Source organism: Ranitomeya variabilis, chromosome 2 (genome assembly GCF_051348905.1).
Source record: "Ranitomeya variabilis isolate aRanVar5 chromosome 2, aRanVar5.hap1, whole genome shotgun sequence".
Classification (NCBI taxonomy): Eukaryota; Metazoa; Chordata; class Amphibia; order Anura; family Dendrobatidae; genus Ranitomeya; species Ranitomeya variabilis.
Genome location: NC_135233.1, coordinates 619,579,331 through 619,599,943, shown reverse-complemented (window position 1 = coordinate 619,599,943; position 20,613 = coordinate 619,579,331). Strand labels below are relative to the sequence as shown.

Below are 20,613 nucleotides of genomic sequence, written 5' to 3'. Positions count from 1 at the left end.
TTCAGCCCCTGGGGAGAGATGATATAACCTAAGAACTGTATCTCAGAACGATGGAACTCGCATTTCTCCGGCTTGATATACAGATGGTTCTCTTTCAGACTTCTTAAAACAGCCTTGACATGTTCTTCATGTTCCTGTAGAGAGTCAGAAAAGATTAGAATATTGTCCAAATAGATCACCACAAACTGGTCCAACAAATCTCTGAAAATGTCATTAACAAGCTGTTGAAACGTTGCAGGGGCATTACAAAGCCCGAAGGGCATCACAAGATATTCAAAGTGTCCATACCGGCATCGGAATGCTGTCTTCCACTCATCCCCTGGACGAATACGCACCAAATTATAAGCCCCACGAAGATCCAGTTTAGAGAACACCTTAGCATGGCGGACTCTTTCCAGTAATTCGGGAATCAGAGGCAAAGGGTAACGATTCCGTACGGTTACCTTATATAGCTCTCTATAGTCCACACAGGGTCTCAGGGACCCATCCTTCTTTACAAAAAATATAGGTGCCCCTGCTGGTGAAGGACTTATGAAGGCTTTGGCCAGATTTTCATCAATATACTCCTTTAAGGCTTGAAGCTCAGGTGCCGCCAAAGGATATACGTTACCAAAAGGAATAGCTGCCCCAGGAAGCAACTCAATGGGACAGTCATAATGCCTGTGTGGAGGAAGCTGATCTGCATTCTTCTTGTCACAGATGTCAGAGAACTCTGTTGTGAATTCCGCTCTTGGGCTCCCTCCGGTGGTTGTAAGTGGCACTTTTGTGAATTCTGCTCTTGGGCTTCCTCCGGTGGTTTTAAGTGGTACTGCTGCTCCTTGGATTTAGCTGTCAGCAGCTGCTTCCACTGATTGTCTTTCTGGCTCGGCTATTTAACCTGGTTCTATCCTTCAGCCTGTGCCAGTTGTCAATGGTTCCTGCTTGGATTCACATCTCTGCTTGGATTTCCCTGATATTCTGACCTGTTCAGCAAAGATAAGTCCTTGCTTTGTTCTTTTGCAGTTCACTTGTTGTGGACTTAATCGTTCTGCACTTTCTATGTTTTTTCTTGTCCAGGTTGTCAGTATGGATTTATTCAGTTAAGCTGGAAGCTCTGGGAAGCAGATTTACCCTCCACACCTTTAGTCAGGTGTGGAGATTTTTGTAAACTCTGTGGTGGATTTTTCTAGTTTTTAATACTGACCGCACAGTATTCCGTCCTGTTCTATCTAGCTAGACTGGCCTCCTTTGCTACATCCTGGTTTCATTCTGCGTATGTCATTTCCCTCTCCACTCACAGTCAATATTTGTGGGGGGCTGCCTATCCTTTGGGAATTTTATCTGAGGCAAGATAGCTTTCCTGTTTCTATCTCTAGGGGTAGTTAGTCCTCCGGCTGTGACGAGGTGTCTAGGGAGTGACAGGAACATCCCACGGCTACTTCTAGTGTTGTGTTAAGCTCAGGAACTGCGGTCAGTACAGGTACCACCTCCTCCAGAGCACGTCCCATGTTGCTCCTAAACCACCAGTTCATAACAGAACTCTTTATATGCTGAAGGTAAAGTAAATACCTGTACTGGTGGTTCCGTAGCTGTGGACTCGGGGACAGCTTCAGTTAATGCTGAGTTGCTTCTTATCGGAAAGATAATCTCCTTGGTCTCCCAGTTGATAGTTGGATTCTGAGAATGCAGCCAAGGGATGCCTAAAATCACAGGAAAATGAGGAGAAGAAATTAACAAGAAAGAGAGTTGCTCTTGATGATTAGGCTCCAACAAAATCTCAAGGGGTGCGGTCTCCTGATCCACAGGCCCGGAGATTAAAGGTGACCCATCCACTGTTTCCATGCTAATTGGAGAGGCTCTTTGCTGAATTTCAATACCATGTTCCTTGGCAAATGCAATATCCATAAAATTGCCACCTGCACCAGAGTCAATCATAGCTGCACTGGAAATCCACTGTCCTGTACACAGGATCTTAATTGGGAGAGAACAGTGAGAGTTCTTTTCATTTAGCTCCTTGGCTGGTGAAGTCATAGAAAGTGAATGGAATACAGCGTTTAAAGGCAGGCTACATTCAGAGATGTCAGATTCATCATCATAGTTGTCATACTCCCCACCTGTTTGAATCACCGTGTGATAATATAGACTTTACCACTTATAAAACTGTGTCCTGTAGTTGTCTTGTTCCACGCAAAGAGTCTCCTGAGTTATCCCCTATAATTACTACAGGATACTCTAGCCATAAAAAAAGGAGACTGCTGGAACAATGACTGCAGAGAGCAGATTAGAGCAGGTGTTTTCCGTAATTAGATCACTGCAGAAAGATGTGGAAGGTCTGCAAAAGAAGTTTGGAAGCTTTGAACACAATCAACAAGTGTTTGGACAAACTTTGCAGGACTTAAGCAACCGAATGGCAGCCCAGGAATACAAACTTGCTGGCATAGAGTCCCAGTATGGACGGGCTTTTCAGGACATAAGCACGCAAATAGCTGCACAAGTGACTTTACCCTCTGGGCAACCGCCACCAGCTAGCCCACCTAAGTTGCCCCCATTCAGATTTAATGGTGATCGCGACAAATTTCGTGGCTTTGTGAATCAATGTATGCTATATTTTGATGTGCATGCTGACCGTTTTCCTACTGATAGATCCAAAGTATTGTGTGTAATAATGCTACTGACCTCACGAGCGCTCGCCTGGGCGAATCCGATGATTGAGTCTCGTGACCCACGGTTAAATAACTTGGATGATTTCTTGGCCGCTATGGCATTAATGTTTGATGACCCTAATCGCTGTGCAACCGCTGAATCTGCTTTGTTGTCTTTACGCCAGGCTAAACGTTCTGTTATTGAGTATGCCACTGAATTTAGGAGATTGGCGGTAGATACTAATTGGGACAGTTATGCACAATTGCCTATTTTTAAAAGGGGTCTGTCTAGTATTATAAAAGATGAACTAGCTCGCTCTGAGTCACCACAAGAGCTAGAGACATTTATACAGCATTGTGTGCGCATAGACATTCGCCTTACTGAGCGTAGGCAGGAGAAATTTGCTGCATATAACCGTATTTCTAACTTTTCCCTTCCTTCCAAAGAGCCTGCAGGTAAAACCTCTCGGGAGGTGGAGGAGGTGCCCATGCAAATTGATTCCAGAGTTCAGAGGCGCGAAATCAATGAGCGCCGAGGGCATCGCCTTCGTGAAAGTCTATGTTTCTACTGCGGCCAGTCTGACCACTTCTTGATCAATTGTCCTAAGTGTCCTAGACGGCCTAACAAGGTGCTAGCAGCAATAGGGGAGTATGACAACTGTGATGATGAATCTGACATCTCTGAATGTAGCCTGCCTTTAAACGCTGTATTCCATTCACTTTCTATGACTTCACCCCCCAAGGAGCTGAAGGAAAAGAACTCTCACTGTTCTCTCCCTATTAAGATCCTGTGTTCAGGACAGTGGATTTCCAGTTCAGCTATGATTGACTCTGGTGCAGGTGGCAATTTCATGGATATCGCATTTGCCAAGGAACATGGTATTAAAATTCAGCAAAGAGCCTCTCCAAATTTTGTTGGAGCCTAATCATCAGGAGCAACTTTCTTTCTTGCTAATTTCTTCTCCTCATTTTCCTGTGATTTTAGGCATTCCTTGGTTGCGTTCTCAGAACCCAATTATCAGCTGGGAGACCAAGAAGATTATCTTCCCAACAAGGAGCAACTCAGCGTTAACAGAAGCTGTCCCTGAGTCCACGGCTACGGAACCACATGTACAGGTATTTTCTTTACCTCCAGCATATAAAGAGTTCTCTGACATCTGTGACAAGAAAATGCAGATCAGCTTCCTCCACACAGGCATTATGACTGTCCCATTGAGCTGCTTCCTGGGGCAGCTATTCCTTTTGGTAACGTATACCCTTTGGCGGCACGTGAGCTTCAAGCCTTAAAGGAGTATATTGATGAAAATCTGGCCAAAGGCTTCATACGTCCTTCTTCCTCACCAGCAGGGGCACCTATCTTTTTTGTAAAAAAGAAGGATGGGACCCTGAGACCCTGTGTTGACTAAGGTAACCGTACGAAACCGTTATCCTTTGCCTCTGATTCTCGAATTACTGGAAAGAGTCCGCCCTGCTAAGGTGTTCTCTAAACTGGATCTTCGTGGGGCTTATAATTTGGTGCGTATTCGTCCAGGGCATGAGTGGAAGACAGCATTCCGATGCCGGTATGGACACTTTGAATATCTCGTGATGCCCTTCGGGCTTTGTAATGCCCCTGCAACGTTTCAACACCTTGCTAATGACATTTTCAGAGATTTGTTGGACCAGTTTGTGGTGATCTATTTGGACGATATTCTAATCTTTTCTGACTCTCTACAGGAACATGAAGAACATGTCAAAGCTGTTTTAAGACATCTGAAAGAGAACCATCTGTATATCAAGCCGGAGAAATGCGAGTTCCATCGTTCTGAGATACAGTTCTTAGGTTATATCATCTCTCCCCAGGGGCTGAACATGGAATCTGGTAAGATTCAGGCTATCCTTTACTGGCCAGTACCCAAGAACGTTAAGGAGGTCCAACGTTTTATTGGTTTTGCAAATTTCTACAGACGCTTCATTCAAAATTTTTCTGATATTGTCCGTCCCATTACTTCCTTGACAAAGAAGGAAAAAGCCCTTTAAGTGGTCATCACAGGCTCAAGAAGCTTTTGATCGGCTTAAGATCTGTTTCACATCAGCACCGCTGTTGATACACCCAGATCCAACACTTTCATTCATTGTGGAGGTGGACGCTTCTGATAATGCTTTGGGGGCTATTCTCTCCCAAAGAACTGGAGAGAAGGGTCTGCTACATCCTTGTGCTTTCTTTTCCCGTAGACTAACCTCAGCAGAGACGAATTACGACGTGGGAGACAAGGAATTGCTGGCTATTATTGCGGCTTTCAAAGAATGGAGGCATCATCTGCAAGGAGCTGCACAACAGATGATAGTGCTAAGTGACCATCGCACTTTAGATTTCCTTAGATCCGCTAGATGTCTTTCTCCTCGTCAGGCTCGTTGGAACTTATTTTTAAATCAATTTAACTTTGTTATCTCATACCGTCCAGGTTCTCGTAATGGGAAGGCTGATGCTTTATCCCGAATCCATGCTGCGGATTCCGTACCTGGAGCCCCGTCCAAGACCATTCTACCTGATGCCAATTTCATTGGAGTTATCCACGATCAGGACTTGTGGAAGAAGTGCAGGGAGGCTTATGACGGTGATGTATTTCTGGCCAACCCACCTGTTGATATTAATCTTGTCTTTAAGGGTGGCATGTGGTTCAGAGATTGACGTATCTACGCCCCTGAGGCCGTCCGTCTGCAGATCCTCAAGTTGGTACATGACTCCAAGTTGGCTGGTCAGGGGGGGTACAGAAGACACAAGAGTTCCTAAGCCGATTTTTCTGGTGGCCAACTTGCCTGAAGGATACCAAGGACTATGTTCTCTCTTGCGAGGTATGTGCCTGTTACAAGACTCCTCATGTGGCACCTACGGGTCTTCTACAACCATTACCTGTTCCGTCCCGCCCTTGGGGGTCTATATCAATGGACTTTATTGTGGAGCTGCCTACTTCGGGGGGCATGAATACAATCATGGTGATAGTTGATCGCCTGACTAAAGCTGCTAATTTTGTTCCATGCACCGGCCTCCCCTCAGCTAAAGATACAGTGAACTTGGGTATACAGAATGTCTTTCGGTTGCATGGGGTTCCGGGTGAGATCATCTCTGACCGTGGAGTACAATTCACTTCAAGATTCTGGAAGGGGTTTTGCTCTGCACTCAATATTAATGTCTGTCTCTTCCGCTTACCATCCCCAGACAAATGGTCAGACTGAGCGTACCAACCAGACGCTGGAACAATATCTTAAGGTACTGTCACACTAAACGATATCGCTAGCGATCCGTGACGTTGCATCGTCCTGGATAGTGATATCGTTGTGTTTGACACGCAGCAGCGATCAGGATCCTGCTGTGATATCGCTGGTCGTTGATTAAAGTTCAGAACTTTATTTGGTCGTCAGATCGCCGTGTATGGTTGTGTTTGACAGCAAAAGCAACGATACCAGTGATGTTTTACAATGGTAACCAGGGTAAATATCGGGTTACTAAGCGCAGGGCCGCACTTAGTAACCCGATGTTTACCCTGGTTACCAGTGTAAAATGTAAAAAAACAAACATTACATACTCACCTTCGCGTCCCCCGCCGTCCGCTTCCTGCACTGACTGAGCGCTGGCCGTAAAGTGAAAGCACAGCACAGCGGTGACGTCACCGCTCTGCTGTTAGGGCCGGCACTCAGTCAGTGCAGGAAGCGGACGCCGGGGGACGCGAAGGTGAGTATGTACTGTTTGGTTTTTTACATTTTACACTGGTAACCTGGGTAAACATTGGGTTACTAAGTGCGGCCCTGCGCTTAGCAACCCGATGTTTACCCTGGTTACCCAGGGACCTCGGCATCGTTGGTCGCTGGAGAGCGGTCTGTGTGACAGCTCTCCAGCGACCAAACAGCGACGCTGCAGCGATCGGCATCGTTGTCTGTATCGCTGCAGCGTCGCTTAGTGTGACGGTACCTTAAGATGCTATGTCAGCCATCTCCAGGATGATTGGTTGGAGTTGCTGCCGTTAGCCGAATTTTCATAAAATAATTCTCAGAGCGCCTCCACTAAATTTATAACTTTCTTTGCCAATCTGGGTTATCATCCGTGTATTTTAGCTAGGTCTCCAATTAATTCTCCGGTTCCGGCAGTGGAGGAAAAGCTGACTACGATGAGACAAAATCTGGAGGTTCTGAAGGAATCCCTGACCACGGCTCAAGAACGTTATAAGAGATCGGCTGATAGATTCCGTAAACCTGCACCCATGTTCAAGGTAGGAGATTCCGTGTGGTTAGCAACTAAGAATCTGAAGTTAAACGTTCCTTCACAAAAACTTGGACAGAAATTAATTGGCCCTTTCAAGATCAACGGTATTGTGAGCTCTGTGGCCTGCCGTCTGAAGCTGCCTAGGACTATGAAGGTACACCCAGTTTTTCATGCATCTTTACTAAAGCCTGTATCTCCTAATACCTTCCAGGGACGTGTTGTGCCACCTCTGCAGCCTGTGGTGATTGATGGGCAAGAACAATTTGTGGTGGAGGAAATTTTGATTCCAGGATTCGCAGGAATCGGCTCCAATATCTGATAAGATGGCAGGGATATCCCCCTGAGGAAGACTCTTGGGAACCTGTGGAAAACATCAATGCCCAAAAGAAGATTTCTCGTTTTCATCAGAGATTCCCTGAGAAACCAGGTCCAGGATCATCCTGAGGCCGCTTCTATGGAGGGAGTAATGTCAGGACTCTGAACATTTTTTACCTTTTGTGCATTACTGCCCTTTTTTTTCAAGATGACGTCTTTGGTCTCATGTGCACTGTGCCTTCCTGCTATAAAACTCCACCCCAGCCTTCAGTCTGTGCTAGAGTATTCTGCATCCAGCTCCTGACCTCTGATTACTCCCTGGCTATATACCTGCTCCTGTGAACCTGTGGGGTGATCCTGCTACTCTGCTCTGAGTTCCTGCTGCATACACCAGTTTCCAGTAATCCTCCTTCATCTGCTGCTCCTGTTTACTTCCATCTGCATTTGCTGGACATGTAAGCTGTTTCTGCTCTGCAAAAACCTGAGACTACAAACCAGTCCTCCCTGGTTGAGCTAAGATATGATTTGAACTGCCTTATAAGCTTATCTATCTGTGTTTGGACTAAGACAAGGATTTATTCGTGTCAAGTATCCTCAAGAATAACTGTGCTTCATAGACTTTCTGCTTGATTGCATTTTCCTTTGAAGTTTCCTATTGACTGCTAAGCTGCGTTTAATATTTACACCAAGTGTTGTGGACTTGAGTTTCTCTCTGCACCTGTTTGAATCACCGTGTGATAATATAGACTTCACCACTTATAAAACTGTGTCCTGTAGTTGTCTTGTTCCACACAAAGAGTCTCCTGAGTTATCCCCCATAATTATTACACTTCAGAGGAAAATGCAATCACGCAGAAAGTCTATGAAGCACAATTATTCTTGAGGATACTTGACACGAATAAGACCTTGGTAGTCCAAACACAAATAGATATGCTTATAAGGCAGTTCAAATAATATCTTAGCACAACCAGGGAGGCCTGGGTAAAAGTCTCAGGTTTAAGCAGAGCAGCAACAGCTTACATGTCCAGCAAATGCAGATGGAAACAAACGCAAGCAGCCAGATGGAGGATTACTGGAAACCGATGTATGCAGCAGAAACTCAGAGCTGAGTAGCAGGATCTCCACACAGGTTCACAGGAGCAGGTGCAAAGCCAGGGAGTTGTCAGGAGCTGGATGAAAGGCAGAATACTCTAGCACAGACTAAAGGCTGGGGTGGACTTATATAGCAGGAAGACACAGTGCACATGAGACCAAAGACGCCATCTTGGAAAAGGGCAGTAATGCACAAAAGGTAATCAAAATGTTCAGAGTCCTGACAATAACTAATATAATACTGCCCCTATGTACAAGAATATAACTACTATAATACTGTCCCTATGTACAAGAATATAACTACTGTAATACTGCCCCTATGTACAAGAATATAACTACTATAATACTGCCCCTATGTACAAGATTATAACTAGTATAATACTGCCAGTATGTACAAGAATATAACTACTATAATACTGCCAGTATGTACAAGAATATAGCTACTATAATACTGCCCCTATGTACAAGAATATAACTGCTATAATATTGCTCCTATGTACTAGAAGATAACTACTATAATACTGCTCCTATGTACTAGAATATAACTACTATAATACTGTTCCTATGTACAAGAATATAACTACTATAATACTGCTCCTATGTACAATGTAAGAATCATGTTGGTCTGGTAGTCGGGGGCAGGTATATCTCACCCAGGTATTTGTCCTATGTGAATTAGGCCGCTCAGTATCTTCAGGATAATGATGGGTTAATGAGTGCGGGAATAAAGGATGACCAGCTGAGGGTTTCCGGGGTCAGCCTGGGGCACACAGATTGCCTGTCTGTGTGAGACAAACATGAGTGAGAGCTGTGCTCAAGGACTGTGTGTTGTTAGCTGGGAGGGAGAAGCCCCCCCAGTTGTTGAGATAGCAACGTATCTGTTAGTTAGTGCCGGACAGGCTAGGATTTATTTTTATGCTTTGTTTTTTCTATGTTACTTTCACGTTAATAAACCTGACCTGAAGTCAGCTTGCTAAGAAACCTGCTGTACGCCTCAGAATTCAATGCACAAACCACGTGACCTTTGACCCCAGCAAAGGCGATCCCGGAGTGTTTTGTCACAATAAGAAGATAACTACTATAATACTGCTCCTATATACAAGAATATAACTACTATAATACTGCCCCTATGTACAAGAATATAACTACTATAATAGTGCCCCCTATGTACAAGAATATAACTACTATAATACTGCTATGTACAAGAATATAACTACTATAATACTGCTCCTATGTACAAGAATATAATTACTATAATACTGCCCCCTATATACAAGAATATAACTACTATAATACTGCTCCTATGTACAAGAATATAATTACTATTATAATACTGCTCCTATGTTCCAGAATATAACTACTATAATACTGCTCCTATGTATAAGAATATAACTACTATAATACTGCCCCCTATGTACAAGAATATAACTACTATAATACTGCTGTCATTTCTTACCCCTGATTTTGCTGCATATCATATAGCGGTTTATTGGGGGGTCCTTGTGTCCCTTTTATAAGATAATAAATGTTGGGGGGACAGTTTGTACTGTAGAACAGAAGCAGGAATACATTGACAGCTGATTGGAGAGGAGACATATGGGGGAACAGACGAATGAGGAGAGGAGCCGCGGTGGCAGCAGGCTAAGATCTGCAGTAGTTCATCTCCTGTGATCGGTGCCCCCTCCAGATCCGTGTCTTGCCGACCCCTTCACCAAACAGCTGCACATTGCCACCAGGGACCGCAGCACAAAGTATCGTGTGTGGCAGTGGAGAAGGCCCGGGCAGAGTCTCCACAGCGTTATAGTGAGGGCCGTGCTGGCAGCAGATCAGAGCGCATTACGCTGAGTGGCAACGCGCACTCGTTCTTCAATTATTCAGGCGATAATTGCACCTTTATTTAATGGCCGCTCTTGCACGAAGCACGTTTCAGGCTGCCAGGCTCACTCACAGCACTCCGCTCCTCACGGCCATTGACGTTAATTAGCGGGATGCATGTGTTCGCCTGATATCAGGTGTGCCGCCATACAGGGCACATCGTGTCCTTTGTTGTCACCCTCTGGATGACATTTATTGATGCGGGGGAGGGGCTCAGTACAAGGAGAAAGGCTGCTGATGTGCAGCAGACCCTGCAGACAGGAGGTGTTAATTGATCTCCTTATGCTGCAAGGTTTCCACAGAACGTGTTTCACAGTCCTTAAAAGCTCCTCTCATGGTCATTATAAATCTGAGACTTCAAATAAATCTCTTCTGGTGGCAGAGTGGTGGGCACACTGACAAACGCCTCCCGGTCCTGTGATGAGGAACCCCTATCAACCTATCAGTCTAGTGATGACAGACCCCTCCAGACCCAGTCATGGCAAACGCCTCCAGCCCCAGCCATAGAAAAGCCCTCCAGCCCCAGCCGTGGCAAACCCTCCCAGATTCGGCCATGTCAAACCTCTTCAGATCCAGCCATGTTAAACCCTTCCAGATCAGGCCATGGCAAACCCCTCCAGACCCAGCCATGACAAACCCCTCTAGACCTGGCCATGGCAAGCCCTTTCAGACCCGGCCATGGCAAACCCCTCTAGACCCAACCATGGCAAACCTCTCCAGATCCGGTCATGTCAAACCCTTTCAGACCCAGCCACGGCAAACCCCTCCAGACCCAACCATGACAAACCCCTCCAGACCCGGCCATGGCAAACCCTTTCAGACCCAGCCATGGCAAACCCCTTCAGAACCAACCATGGCAAACCCCTCCAGATCCGGTCTTGTCAAACCCTTCCAGACCCGACCATGGCAAACCCTTCCAGATTCGCTCATGTCAAACCCTTCCAGACCCGGCAATGGCAAACCCCTCCAGATCCGGCCATGGCAAGCCCTTTCAGACCCAGCCATGGCAAACCCCTCCAGACCCTGCCATGGCAACCCCCTCCAGACCCAACCATGGCAAACCCTTTCAGATCCACTCATGTCAAACCCTTCCAGACCCGGCCATGGCAAACCCCTCCAGATCCGGCCATTGCAAGCCCTTTCAGACCCAGCCATGGCAAGCCCCTCCAGACCCAACCATGACAAACCCCTCCAGACACGGCCATGGCAAACCCTTTCAGACCTGGCCATGGCAAACCCCTCCAGACCCTGCCATGGCAACCCCCTCCAGACCCAACCATGACAAACCCCTCCAGACACGGCCATGGCAAACCCTTTCAGAACTGGCCATGGCAAACCCCTCCAGACCTGGCCATGGCAAACCCTTTCAGACCCGGCTATGGCAAATTCCTCTAGAGCCAGCCACAGAAAACTAAATCTTTCTATATCTGACCATGGCAAAACCCTCCAGAACAGATCATGGAAAAAATAGAGAATGTGTGAGACGGAGAGAGAGAGAAAGCGAGAGAGAGAAAAAGAATGTGCGAGAGATGGAAAGAGAATGTGTGAAAGAGAGAAAAAGAATGTGTGAGAGAAAAAGAATGTGTGAGAGATGGAGAGAGAGCAAAATAGAGAAACAGAATGCGTGAGGGAGAGAGAGCAAGAGAGAGAAAACGAGTCTGAATGTACAGTAATATTATGTACAATAAAGAGAGAAAAGACAGCAGAGACAAAGACGGCAGAGAGAGGAAGAAAAAGATGGAAGAAGGGAGCAGAGAGAAGGAATGAGAGACAGAAAGAAGGAGACAGTGATGGTGCGAGGGAACGATTGTGAAAAGAGAGATCAGGAGAGAGCAAGAGAAATGAGAGAAACAGAAAGACAGGGCGAGAGATGGAGAAAATGAACGAGAGAAAAAGATATGGAGGAAGAAAGATGTCAGAATGATAGTGAGAACTGCAAGAGCGTGAGAGAGTGCGCCAAAGAAAGACAGCGAGACAGAGAAAGCAAGGCAGAAAGAGAATGAGAGACAGCAAAAGAGACAGACTGAGAGAGGAGACAGGTCACCAATGTAATATTAGTGCAATATCTCCCGGCACCACTGAGGACAGACCCCGCTCCGGGCGGAGGTGACGGCTCGGTACCGGAAGCCATACTGATCGCCTTCTACATCTGATGCCCGGCCTCATCCTTGTTCACTCTTGTTTCGCACTGAACGATGTGTTGATATTTTCAGACTTCATTTCTTCATTGCTCAAATGCAAAAACAACACTGAAAACAGCTGAACATCTCCCGTTTTGTGTCCACAGCTCCAATGCAGGCCTGTGAGTCTCCATGGTTACAGACTACAAATACCCCCATGTAGTCTGACCCTGCAGTTGTCCTGCGGTCATCCTCCTGGATAGCACAGTTATTCAGGGCACCTACAGGGCAGTACAACAACTACAAGCGTCGGCTCATAGACTTTCCTGCAAAAATCAAGAAACTAATGGGAAGTAGTGACGGTGGGATCGGAGTGTACAGCATTGCAGCGTATGGGATCGCGTATGGGATCACATCGTATGAGAACGGAGCGTATGGGATCGCAGTGGATCGCCGATCCAGCGATGTGTTCATTTGTAACCAGGGTAAATATCGGGTTACTAAGCGCAGGGCCGCGCTTAGTAACCCGATATTTACCCTGGTTACCATTGTAAAAGTTTTAAAAAAAAAACACTACATACTCACATTCTGATGTCTGTCATGTCCCCCGCCGGCGTGCACTGAATGTGTCAGCGCCGGCAGCAACAGCGGTGACGTCACCGCTGTGCTCTGCTTTACGGCTGGCGCTGACACAGTCAGTGCAGGGAAGCTCTCGGCAGCAGCGCGTGCATATTAGCAGCGCTCTTGCCGAAAGCAGTTTTAACCCTGTGGACGCCGGGGGACGTGACAGACATCAGAATGTGAGTATGTACTGTTTTTTTTTTTAAACTTTTACAATGGTAACCAGGGTAAATATCGGGTTACTAAGCGCGGATCCAGCAATGACAGCGGGTGATCAGCGACCAAAAAAAAGTCCTGATCATTCCCATCGACCAACGATCTCCCAGCAGGGGCCTGATCGTTGGTCGCTGTCACACATAACAAGATCGTTAGCGGGATCGTTGCTACGTCACCAAAAGCGTGACATTGCAACGATATCGTTAACGATATCGTTATGTGTGACTCAGCCTTAAGATACACGGCTCAGCAGTCAGTATCACACAGGAGAGGATTAGATATACGGCTCAGCAGATAGTATCACACAGGATAGGATTAGATACACAGCTCAGCAGACAGTATCACACAGGATAGGATTAGATACACGGCTCAGCAGACAGTATCACACAGGATAGGATTTGATACACAGCTCAGCAGCCAGTATCACACAGGATAGGCTAAATGGATGTTCAAATCACATAATGTTACCATAGGCCAATGTGTACATGCTTATAACACTTTTTTTTTATTTTGCAAACCTGTGTCAGCAATCATAATTTTTCTATTGTACATGATCTACATGGGGAACGAAAAATAGACCCCTCCTGACTCCTCTGTCCTCCCTTTTATTTTTCTCTTCCAGACTTCTCTATCCTCTTCCTCTAGACTCCTCTCTCCTCCAGACTCCTCTGTCCTCCCTTATTCATCCAGACTCCTCTGTCCCCCCTCTTCCTCCAGACTCCTGTCTTCCCTTCTTCTCCTCCAGACTCCTCTGTCCTCCCTCATTCCTCCAGACTCCTCTGTCCTCCTCTTCCTCCAGACTTCTCTGTCCTCCCTCATTCCTCCAGACTCCTCTGTCCTCCCTCTTCCTCCAGACTCCTGTCTTTCCTTCTTCACCTCCAGACTCCTCTGTCCTCCCTCATTCCTCCAGACTCCTCTGTCTTCCCTTCTTCCCCTTCTCTTTCAGGCTCCTCTGTCTTCCCTTCTTCTCCTCAAGATTCCTCTGTCCTCCCTCATTCCCCCAGACTCCTCTGTCTTCCCTTCTTCTCCTCCAGGCTCCTTTGTCTTCCCTTCTTCTCCTCCAGACTCCTCTGTCCTCAAGTCCTTCCTCCTCCTCCAGGCTCCCCTGTCCTCCTCCTCCAGGCTCCGCTGTCCTCCTCCTCCAGACTCCTCTGTCCTCCTTCCACCTCCTCAGGACTCTTCTGTCCTCCTTCTTTCCTCCGCTGTCCTCCTCCAGACCCCCCTCAGGTTCTGAAGTCCGACATGTCGCATGCACATAAGATGACGGGCGCTTCTTGGCGGTTGGGTCGGTGTTGATCTCTGGGCAGGGTTAGATATCACAGCTCCGCAGTGCGGACACCAGGACGCAGATAAATGTAAATGAGAGGAGACATCGCTCAGCGCAGGATGTGATGAGGAATTAGAGGCACTTGACCCCAGTAATGAGCTCGGCTTCTGTCAGGACATGATCCTTTGGCTTCTCCTGTTTTATACAGGTGATTAGGAAAGTTCAGGCGGCCACAGAGCGCGCTGCCAATTGGCATCATTACACCTGGCAATTACAGTATTATTTTTGCTTCAGTCACACCCTGCCAGCGAGCCGCTCGGCTGAACTCCAGGGTATTCACTGAGAGTGAGGATTAAAGGGAATATGTCAGCAGGTTGCTGCTATGTAATCTGAAAGCAGTATGATGTATGGAAAGAGAACGTGATTCTAACAATGTGTCACTTACTGGTCTGGTTGCTGTAGTTTTGATACAATCCCTGTTTTCTCTGCTGTAGATGTAGTAGCAGTGCTCACAATGCTGAGCTGTGTAAAACCCCGCCCACACCCCTCATTGGCAGCTTTCTGACGAGAGATGAAGAGAGCCGGGACCAGAGAGGAACAGAGCCGGGACCAGAGAGCCTGGATGTGAGAACAAGAGAGCCGGGATGAGAGCGGAAGAGAGCTGGGACCAGAGAACAGAGTCGGGACCAGAGAGCCGGTACCAGAGAGGAACAGAGCCGGGATGAGAGAGCCAGAGAGCCGGGATGTGAGAACAAGAGAGCCAGGACGAGAGCCGAAGAGCGTGGGACAAAAGCGGAAGTGCGTGGGGTAGGACACAGAAAGCGCGTGGTAGAAGAGAAAAGCACAGTGCCAGAGAGAAAGAGTGTGTGGTAGGAGAGGAAGAGAGGGATATCTGGGAAAAAAACAGGAGTTCCAGAGGAAAAGCACAAAATAACAGAGAAACAAGAGGAGACTCTTCTTGCTCCAAAAGGCCTCGATACACACCAGACTAAAATGGGCCAGACCCTCTCATCTATCAGCAGAAGGTCTAATGTGTATGGGGTCTGAAGGATCTGGTCGGTTGTTAGCGGCCGATGCTCCGTAATCGGAGGAGTTTGGCATTGGCACTCTCAGAGGGCTCAGGAGTGTGCGGCGATCCTGTGTATGGAGGAGTTAGGCCGGCGTCACACTAGAGAGTTTTACGGACGTATGAGCGCATAAACTACGTCCGTAAAATACGCATTACACACGGCCCAATGATTCCCTATGGCCCAGCTCTTATCAGCCGTATTTTACTGATCCGTATTATACGGTCTTGTACGGCCGTAGAAAATCGCAGCATGCTGCATTTGTCACCGTATTGCGCAAAAAAATCGCCAATGAAAGTCTATGGGGGCGAGAAAAATACGGATTCCACACGGACCAGCAGTGTGACTTGCGAGAAATACGCAGCGGTGTTAGTGAAAAGCCGGTAATTCAAATGCCGGCTTTTCATTTCTCCTTCACAAACCCGACATGATATGAGACATGGTTTACATACAGTAAACCATCTCATATCCCCCTTTTTTTTGCATATTCCACACTACTAATGTTAGTAGTGTGTATGTGCAAAATTGGGGCGCTGTAGCTGCTAAAATAAAGGGTTAAATCGCGGAAAAAATTGGCGTGAGCTCCCACGCAATTTTCTCCGCCAGAGTGGTAAAGCCAGTGACTGAGGGCAGATATTAATAGCCTAGAGAGGGTCCATGGTTATTGCCCCCCCCCCTGGCTACAAACATCTTCCCCCAGCCACCCCAGAAAAGGCACATCTGGAAGATGCGCCTATTCTGGCACTTGGCCACTCTCTTCCTACTCCCGTGTAGCGGTGGGATATGGGGTAATGAAGGGTTAATGCCACCTTGCTATTGTAAGGTGACATTAAGCCAGATTAATAATGGAGAGGCGTCAATTATGACACCTATCCATTATTAATCCAATTGTATGAAAGGGTTAAAAAAACACACACACGTTATTCAAAAGTATTTTAATGAAATAAACACACAGGTTGTTTTAATATTTTATTGCTCTCTCAATCCACCTGAAGACCCTCGCTGTGAAAAATAATAAACAAACAATATACATACCTTCAGATGAGCAGTCACGTCCCACGAAGTAAATCCATCTGAAGGGGTTAAATCATTTTACAGGCAGGAGCTATGCTAAAGCACTCGCTCGTGCCTGTAAACCCCGGGTACTGAAAGGAAAGCTGAGTGATCTGTACTTACATTGAGTCGCGGTGAGGCGCCCTCTGCTGCATGTCCTCATGAACTGGAGCCTTGGAAAAGTTCCCACGCTCGAGTTCATATGAGTTCGTCCAGCAGAGGGCGCCTCACCGCGACTCAATGTAAGTACAGATCACTCAGCTTTCCTTTCAGTACCCGGGGTTTACAGGCACGAGCGAGTGCTTTAGCACAGCTCCTGCCTGTAAAATGATTTAACCCCTTCAGATGGATTTACTTCGTGGGACGTGACTGCTCATCTGAAGGTATGTATATTGTTTGTTTATTATTTTTCACAGCGAGGGTCTTCAGGTGGATTGAGAGAGCAATAAAATATTAAAACAACCTGTGTGTTTATTTCATTAAAATACTTTTGAATAACGTGTGTGTGTGTTTTTAACCCTTTCATACAATTGGATTAATAATGGATAGGTGTCATAATTGACGCCTCTCCATTATTAATCTGGCTTAATGTCACCTTACAATAGCAAAGTGGCATTAACCCTTCATTACCCCATATCCCACCGCTACACGGGAGTGGGAAGAGAGTGGCCAAGTGCCAGAATAGGCGCATCTTCCAGATGTGCCTTTTCTGGGGTGGCTGGGGGCAGATGTTTGTAGCCAGGGGGGCCAATAACCATGGACCCTCTCTAGGCTATTAATATCTGCCCTCAGTCACTGGCTTTACCACTCTGGCGGAGAAAATTGCGCGGGAGCCCACGCCAATTTTTTCCGCGATTTAACCCTTTATTTTAGCAGCTACAGCGCCCCAATTTTGCACATACACACTACTAACAGTAGTGTGGAATATGCAAAAAAAAAAAAAGGGGATATGAGATGGTTTACTGTATGTAAACCATGTCTCATATCCTGTCGGGTTTGTGAAGGAGAAATGAAAAGCCGGCAATTGAATTACCGGCTTTTCACAGATATCGCGCTGAATTAAATATAAATACAGAATATATATATATGTGTCTCAATGATATATATATATATATATATATATACTGTATATATGTTTTACCGAACATTTGAGCACATAAATCCATTAGATGTCGGTTTTGCAAGCTTGCGAGAAAATATCGCAGTACGGATGCCATACGGATTACATACGGAGGATGCCATGCGCAAAATGCGCTGACACACCCTGCCTACGGATGACATACGGATCACTATTTTGGGAACATTTCTCGGTATGACGGCCGTAAAAAACGGACCGTATTGTCTTACGCTGAGTGTGACGCCGGCCTTAGGCATTGACACCCTCAGAGGGCTCAGGAGTGTGCGGCAATCCTGTGTATGGAGGAGTTTGGCATTGACACCCCCAGAGGGCTCAGTAGTGTGCAGCGATCCTGTGTATGGAGGAGTTTGGCATTGGCGCCCTCAGAGGGCTCAGGAGTGGGCAGCGATCCTGTGTATGGAGGAGTTTGGCATTGGCGCCCTCAGAGGGCTCAGGAGTGTGCGGCGATCCTGTGTATGGAGGAGTTTGGCATTGACACCCTCAGATGGCTCAGGAGTTTGCGGCGATCCTGTGTATGGAGGAGTTCGGCATTTGCGCCTTCAGATGGCTCAGTAGTGTGCGGCAATCCTGTGTATGGAGGAGTTTGGCATTGGCGCCTTCAGATGGCTCAGTAGTGTGCAGCGATCCTGTGTATGGAGGAGTTTGGCATTGGCGCCTTCAGATGGCTCAGTAGTGTGCGGCGATCCTGGGTATGGAGGAGTTTGGCATTGACACCCTCAGAGGGCTCAGGAGTGTGCGGCGATCCTGTGTATGGAGGAGTTTGGCATTGACACCCTCAGAGGGCTCAGGAGTGTGCGGCGATCCTGTGTATGGAGGAGTTTGGCATTGACACCCTCAGATGGCTCAGGAGTTTGTGGCGATCCTGTGTATGGAGGAGTTTGGCATTGGCGCCTTCAGAGGGCTCAGGAGTGTGCGGATCCTGTGTATGGAGAAGTTGGGAGATATTGCTCAGGTGACAGCTATTTCCTGTCTTTGGGAGCCCGTAGACTCTTGTAGGCACTTTGGCAAACCCCTCAGTATATAGTGGCAACAAGTCCGTCAGCCTCCATTGTACCCATGCTGCAATGTAAAAGGTGAATTTCCAGGAGTCAGATTCCCTGTAAGAAGACTACCGTTTTTCCTCCAGAGCAGCATGCGATTACGGACGTTATTTTTTTCATTGAACTCTACTGAATCTGACCTCGGTAGCATCTGCTTGGTGCTGAGCCTGGGATACAGCGAGAAGATGGGAAATCACAAGACGTTTGTACAGAGGCGATTTATCTGGAGACAGAGAAAAGGCGAATCCAGGCCAGCGGCGCCGAAGACGCTCACAGACCAGATGCTGCCATATCACCTCCTCGGGCAAATCTGATGGAGTTCATTCCATCACCCGAGGCTGCACGGCGCCAAGTCCACAGCAAGGAAAATAGTAACCCGCTCTGCCAGGGGAGACAGCCAGATGAACCCTAAACTCTCCTGCTTACACCGTGCCGCAGCCAGAGCTGCTCAGCTCCATGGAAGCTGCACTATTCATACACGGTCAGGAGGAGGTGAAGTTCCTGGGCACTAACAGGTCAAGCAGTGGCTATATGGCAATGGTGGGGTACGTGTTAGTTTACCCCCCTGCGGATCCAGATCATTGTGCAGAGGTGAGTGATGCACCGCGGAGTACGGGGTTATCCGTATGTGCTAACGGCTTGTTCAGCGATTCCACCATTCCCGTGTGAAATCAATTCCAAGTCCCAGAGGTAGCGAGGTGCGGAGAATGATCCTCCCTTGTTCGGGACACCGCGACTTGGATTCCAGGAGCTTCTGCTATGAGCCCATTCTGAGCACCCCGTGATCTGTGCCAGAGATGATAACGCCACCATTGTGCTCCCACGTCACATCAACGTCTATCATGAATAATGCTAGCGCCGGCTGTGCACAATGGGTGTCATGTTTGATAAGCGGAGCTGCCATGATACCGTTGGGACGCCCAGGCCAACCAATCCAGCGCTTACCTGTTTGGCGGCCATGAGCAAGACCTCTAGTGTATTAATGAGCGCCATCATCCACCCGCCCTCAGGACATTGGCGTGGCCTGGCAGGAACCCGTCAATCAGTAGAATCATCGTCATTTATCTAGACTGACAGATCAGGTACAAGTGCCCGCAGCAATCACAGGACGGCATCGTACCCGCCGCTACCAAGCGTTAGCTCTACGGCCCAGATGTCGCTCACGTGACGCTAGGAAGTTTTGTGATCTCTGGGGACATGTGCGGCCAGGATCTCCCAGCAGCCTCTGCAGCCGTGAATGACAAATAATAGCGGTGGAAGCGGCAGATGGCAGCGCTCGCTCAGTGCCCGTCCTTATCAGCTGCTCCGGGTGGTTGTGTGAGAGGAGCAGATTGCCGGCTGGTTCTCGCTCTCCCGGAATACGAACGCATGGCATATTCCCTTCCACTGATTACACACAAGGACTCTCTGGGCCTCCATGGATCTCAGCCGCCTCCGCCTCCTCTCACCGCTGATCACTTGCAGGGAGACAAGAGGCTCCTCACAAGTCAAGGCGGTGTAATCAGCACCTCTGCCCGCTGCGGGGGCACTGCCATCTGCCAGGCTGGCTCTCCTCACATCATCCCAATCTGAACAGAGTATAGGCTGGTGGACTACAAGTCCCAGCAGTCGGCCCAACAGTTCTGAATGCAAGAAGCAAAAAAAATTCTGCAGAAAAATCTGCCCAGTAAAGCCACGTATTTGGTACAGAAATGTTTGTGTCTCTTGGCAGCAACAACGCGCATTTTGGTGCAGATTTTTCCCACTTATTAGTATGGTGAAGTCACAAATACACAACGTGTGCACGGGGCCTCAGCTGGAATCAGGAATCCCATCAGGTTTTGGGACAAATCTGCACTGAAAAAAAATCAACAAAAATGCAACATTTTTGCAGCCCTCTGAAAGTCGTTGAAAATGAAACAAAAGCAAGCGAAACTAAGCGTTTGATAGATTTGTTCACCGCTATCAA

General features: G+C 47.4%; 3 protein-coding genes and 1 long non-coding RNA gene across 7 annotated transcripts in view; 2 read left to right on the top strand and 2 right to left on the bottom strand.

The window, feature by feature from the left end:
* Positions 1-20,613, bottom strand: part of KIAA0513 (KIAA0513 ortholog) — a 485,188-nt gene that overhangs the window by 44,411 nt on the left and 420,164 nt on the right. The gene's annotated exons all lie outside the window — the stretch shown is intronic.
* Positions 1-20,613, bottom strand: part of GSE1 (Gse1 coiled-coil protein) — a 368,545-nt gene that overhangs the window by 163,415 nt on the left and 184,517 nt on the right. The window lies entirely within an intron of this gene.
* Positions 1-20,613, top strand: part of LOC143807379 (uncharacterized) — a 230,919-nt gene that overhangs the window by 167,266 nt on the left and 43,040 nt on the right. The window lies entirely within an intron of this gene.
* LOC143808971 (uncharacterized) lies at positions 4,222-7,180 on the top strand. The gene is made up of 4 exons (XM_077292149.1): positions 4,222-4,482; positions 4,568-5,456; positions 6,714-6,868; positions 7,073-7,180. The coding sequence occupies exons 2-4, from the start codon at positions 5,075-5,077 to the stop codon at positions 7,178-7,180; spliced, it is 645 nt and encodes a 214-aa protein (XP_077148264.1). The 5' UTR covers positions 4,222-4,482; positions 4,568-5,074.

Bases quoted from the DNA above. Each gene is read 5' to 3' on its own strand.
- LOC143808971 (XM_077292149.1), top strand. From the start codon at position 5,075: ATGGGAAGGCTGATGCTTTATCCCGAATCCATGCTGCGGATTCCGTAC. The intron at 5,457-6,713 runs GTATGTGCCTGT...CGTGTATTTTAG, and splicing joins ACTATGTTCTCTCTTGCGAG to CTAGGTCTCCAATTAATTCT. The intron at 6,869-7,072 runs GTAGGAGATTCC...AATACCTTCCAG, and splicing joins AACCTGCACCCATGTTCAAG to GGACGTGTTGTGCCACCTCT.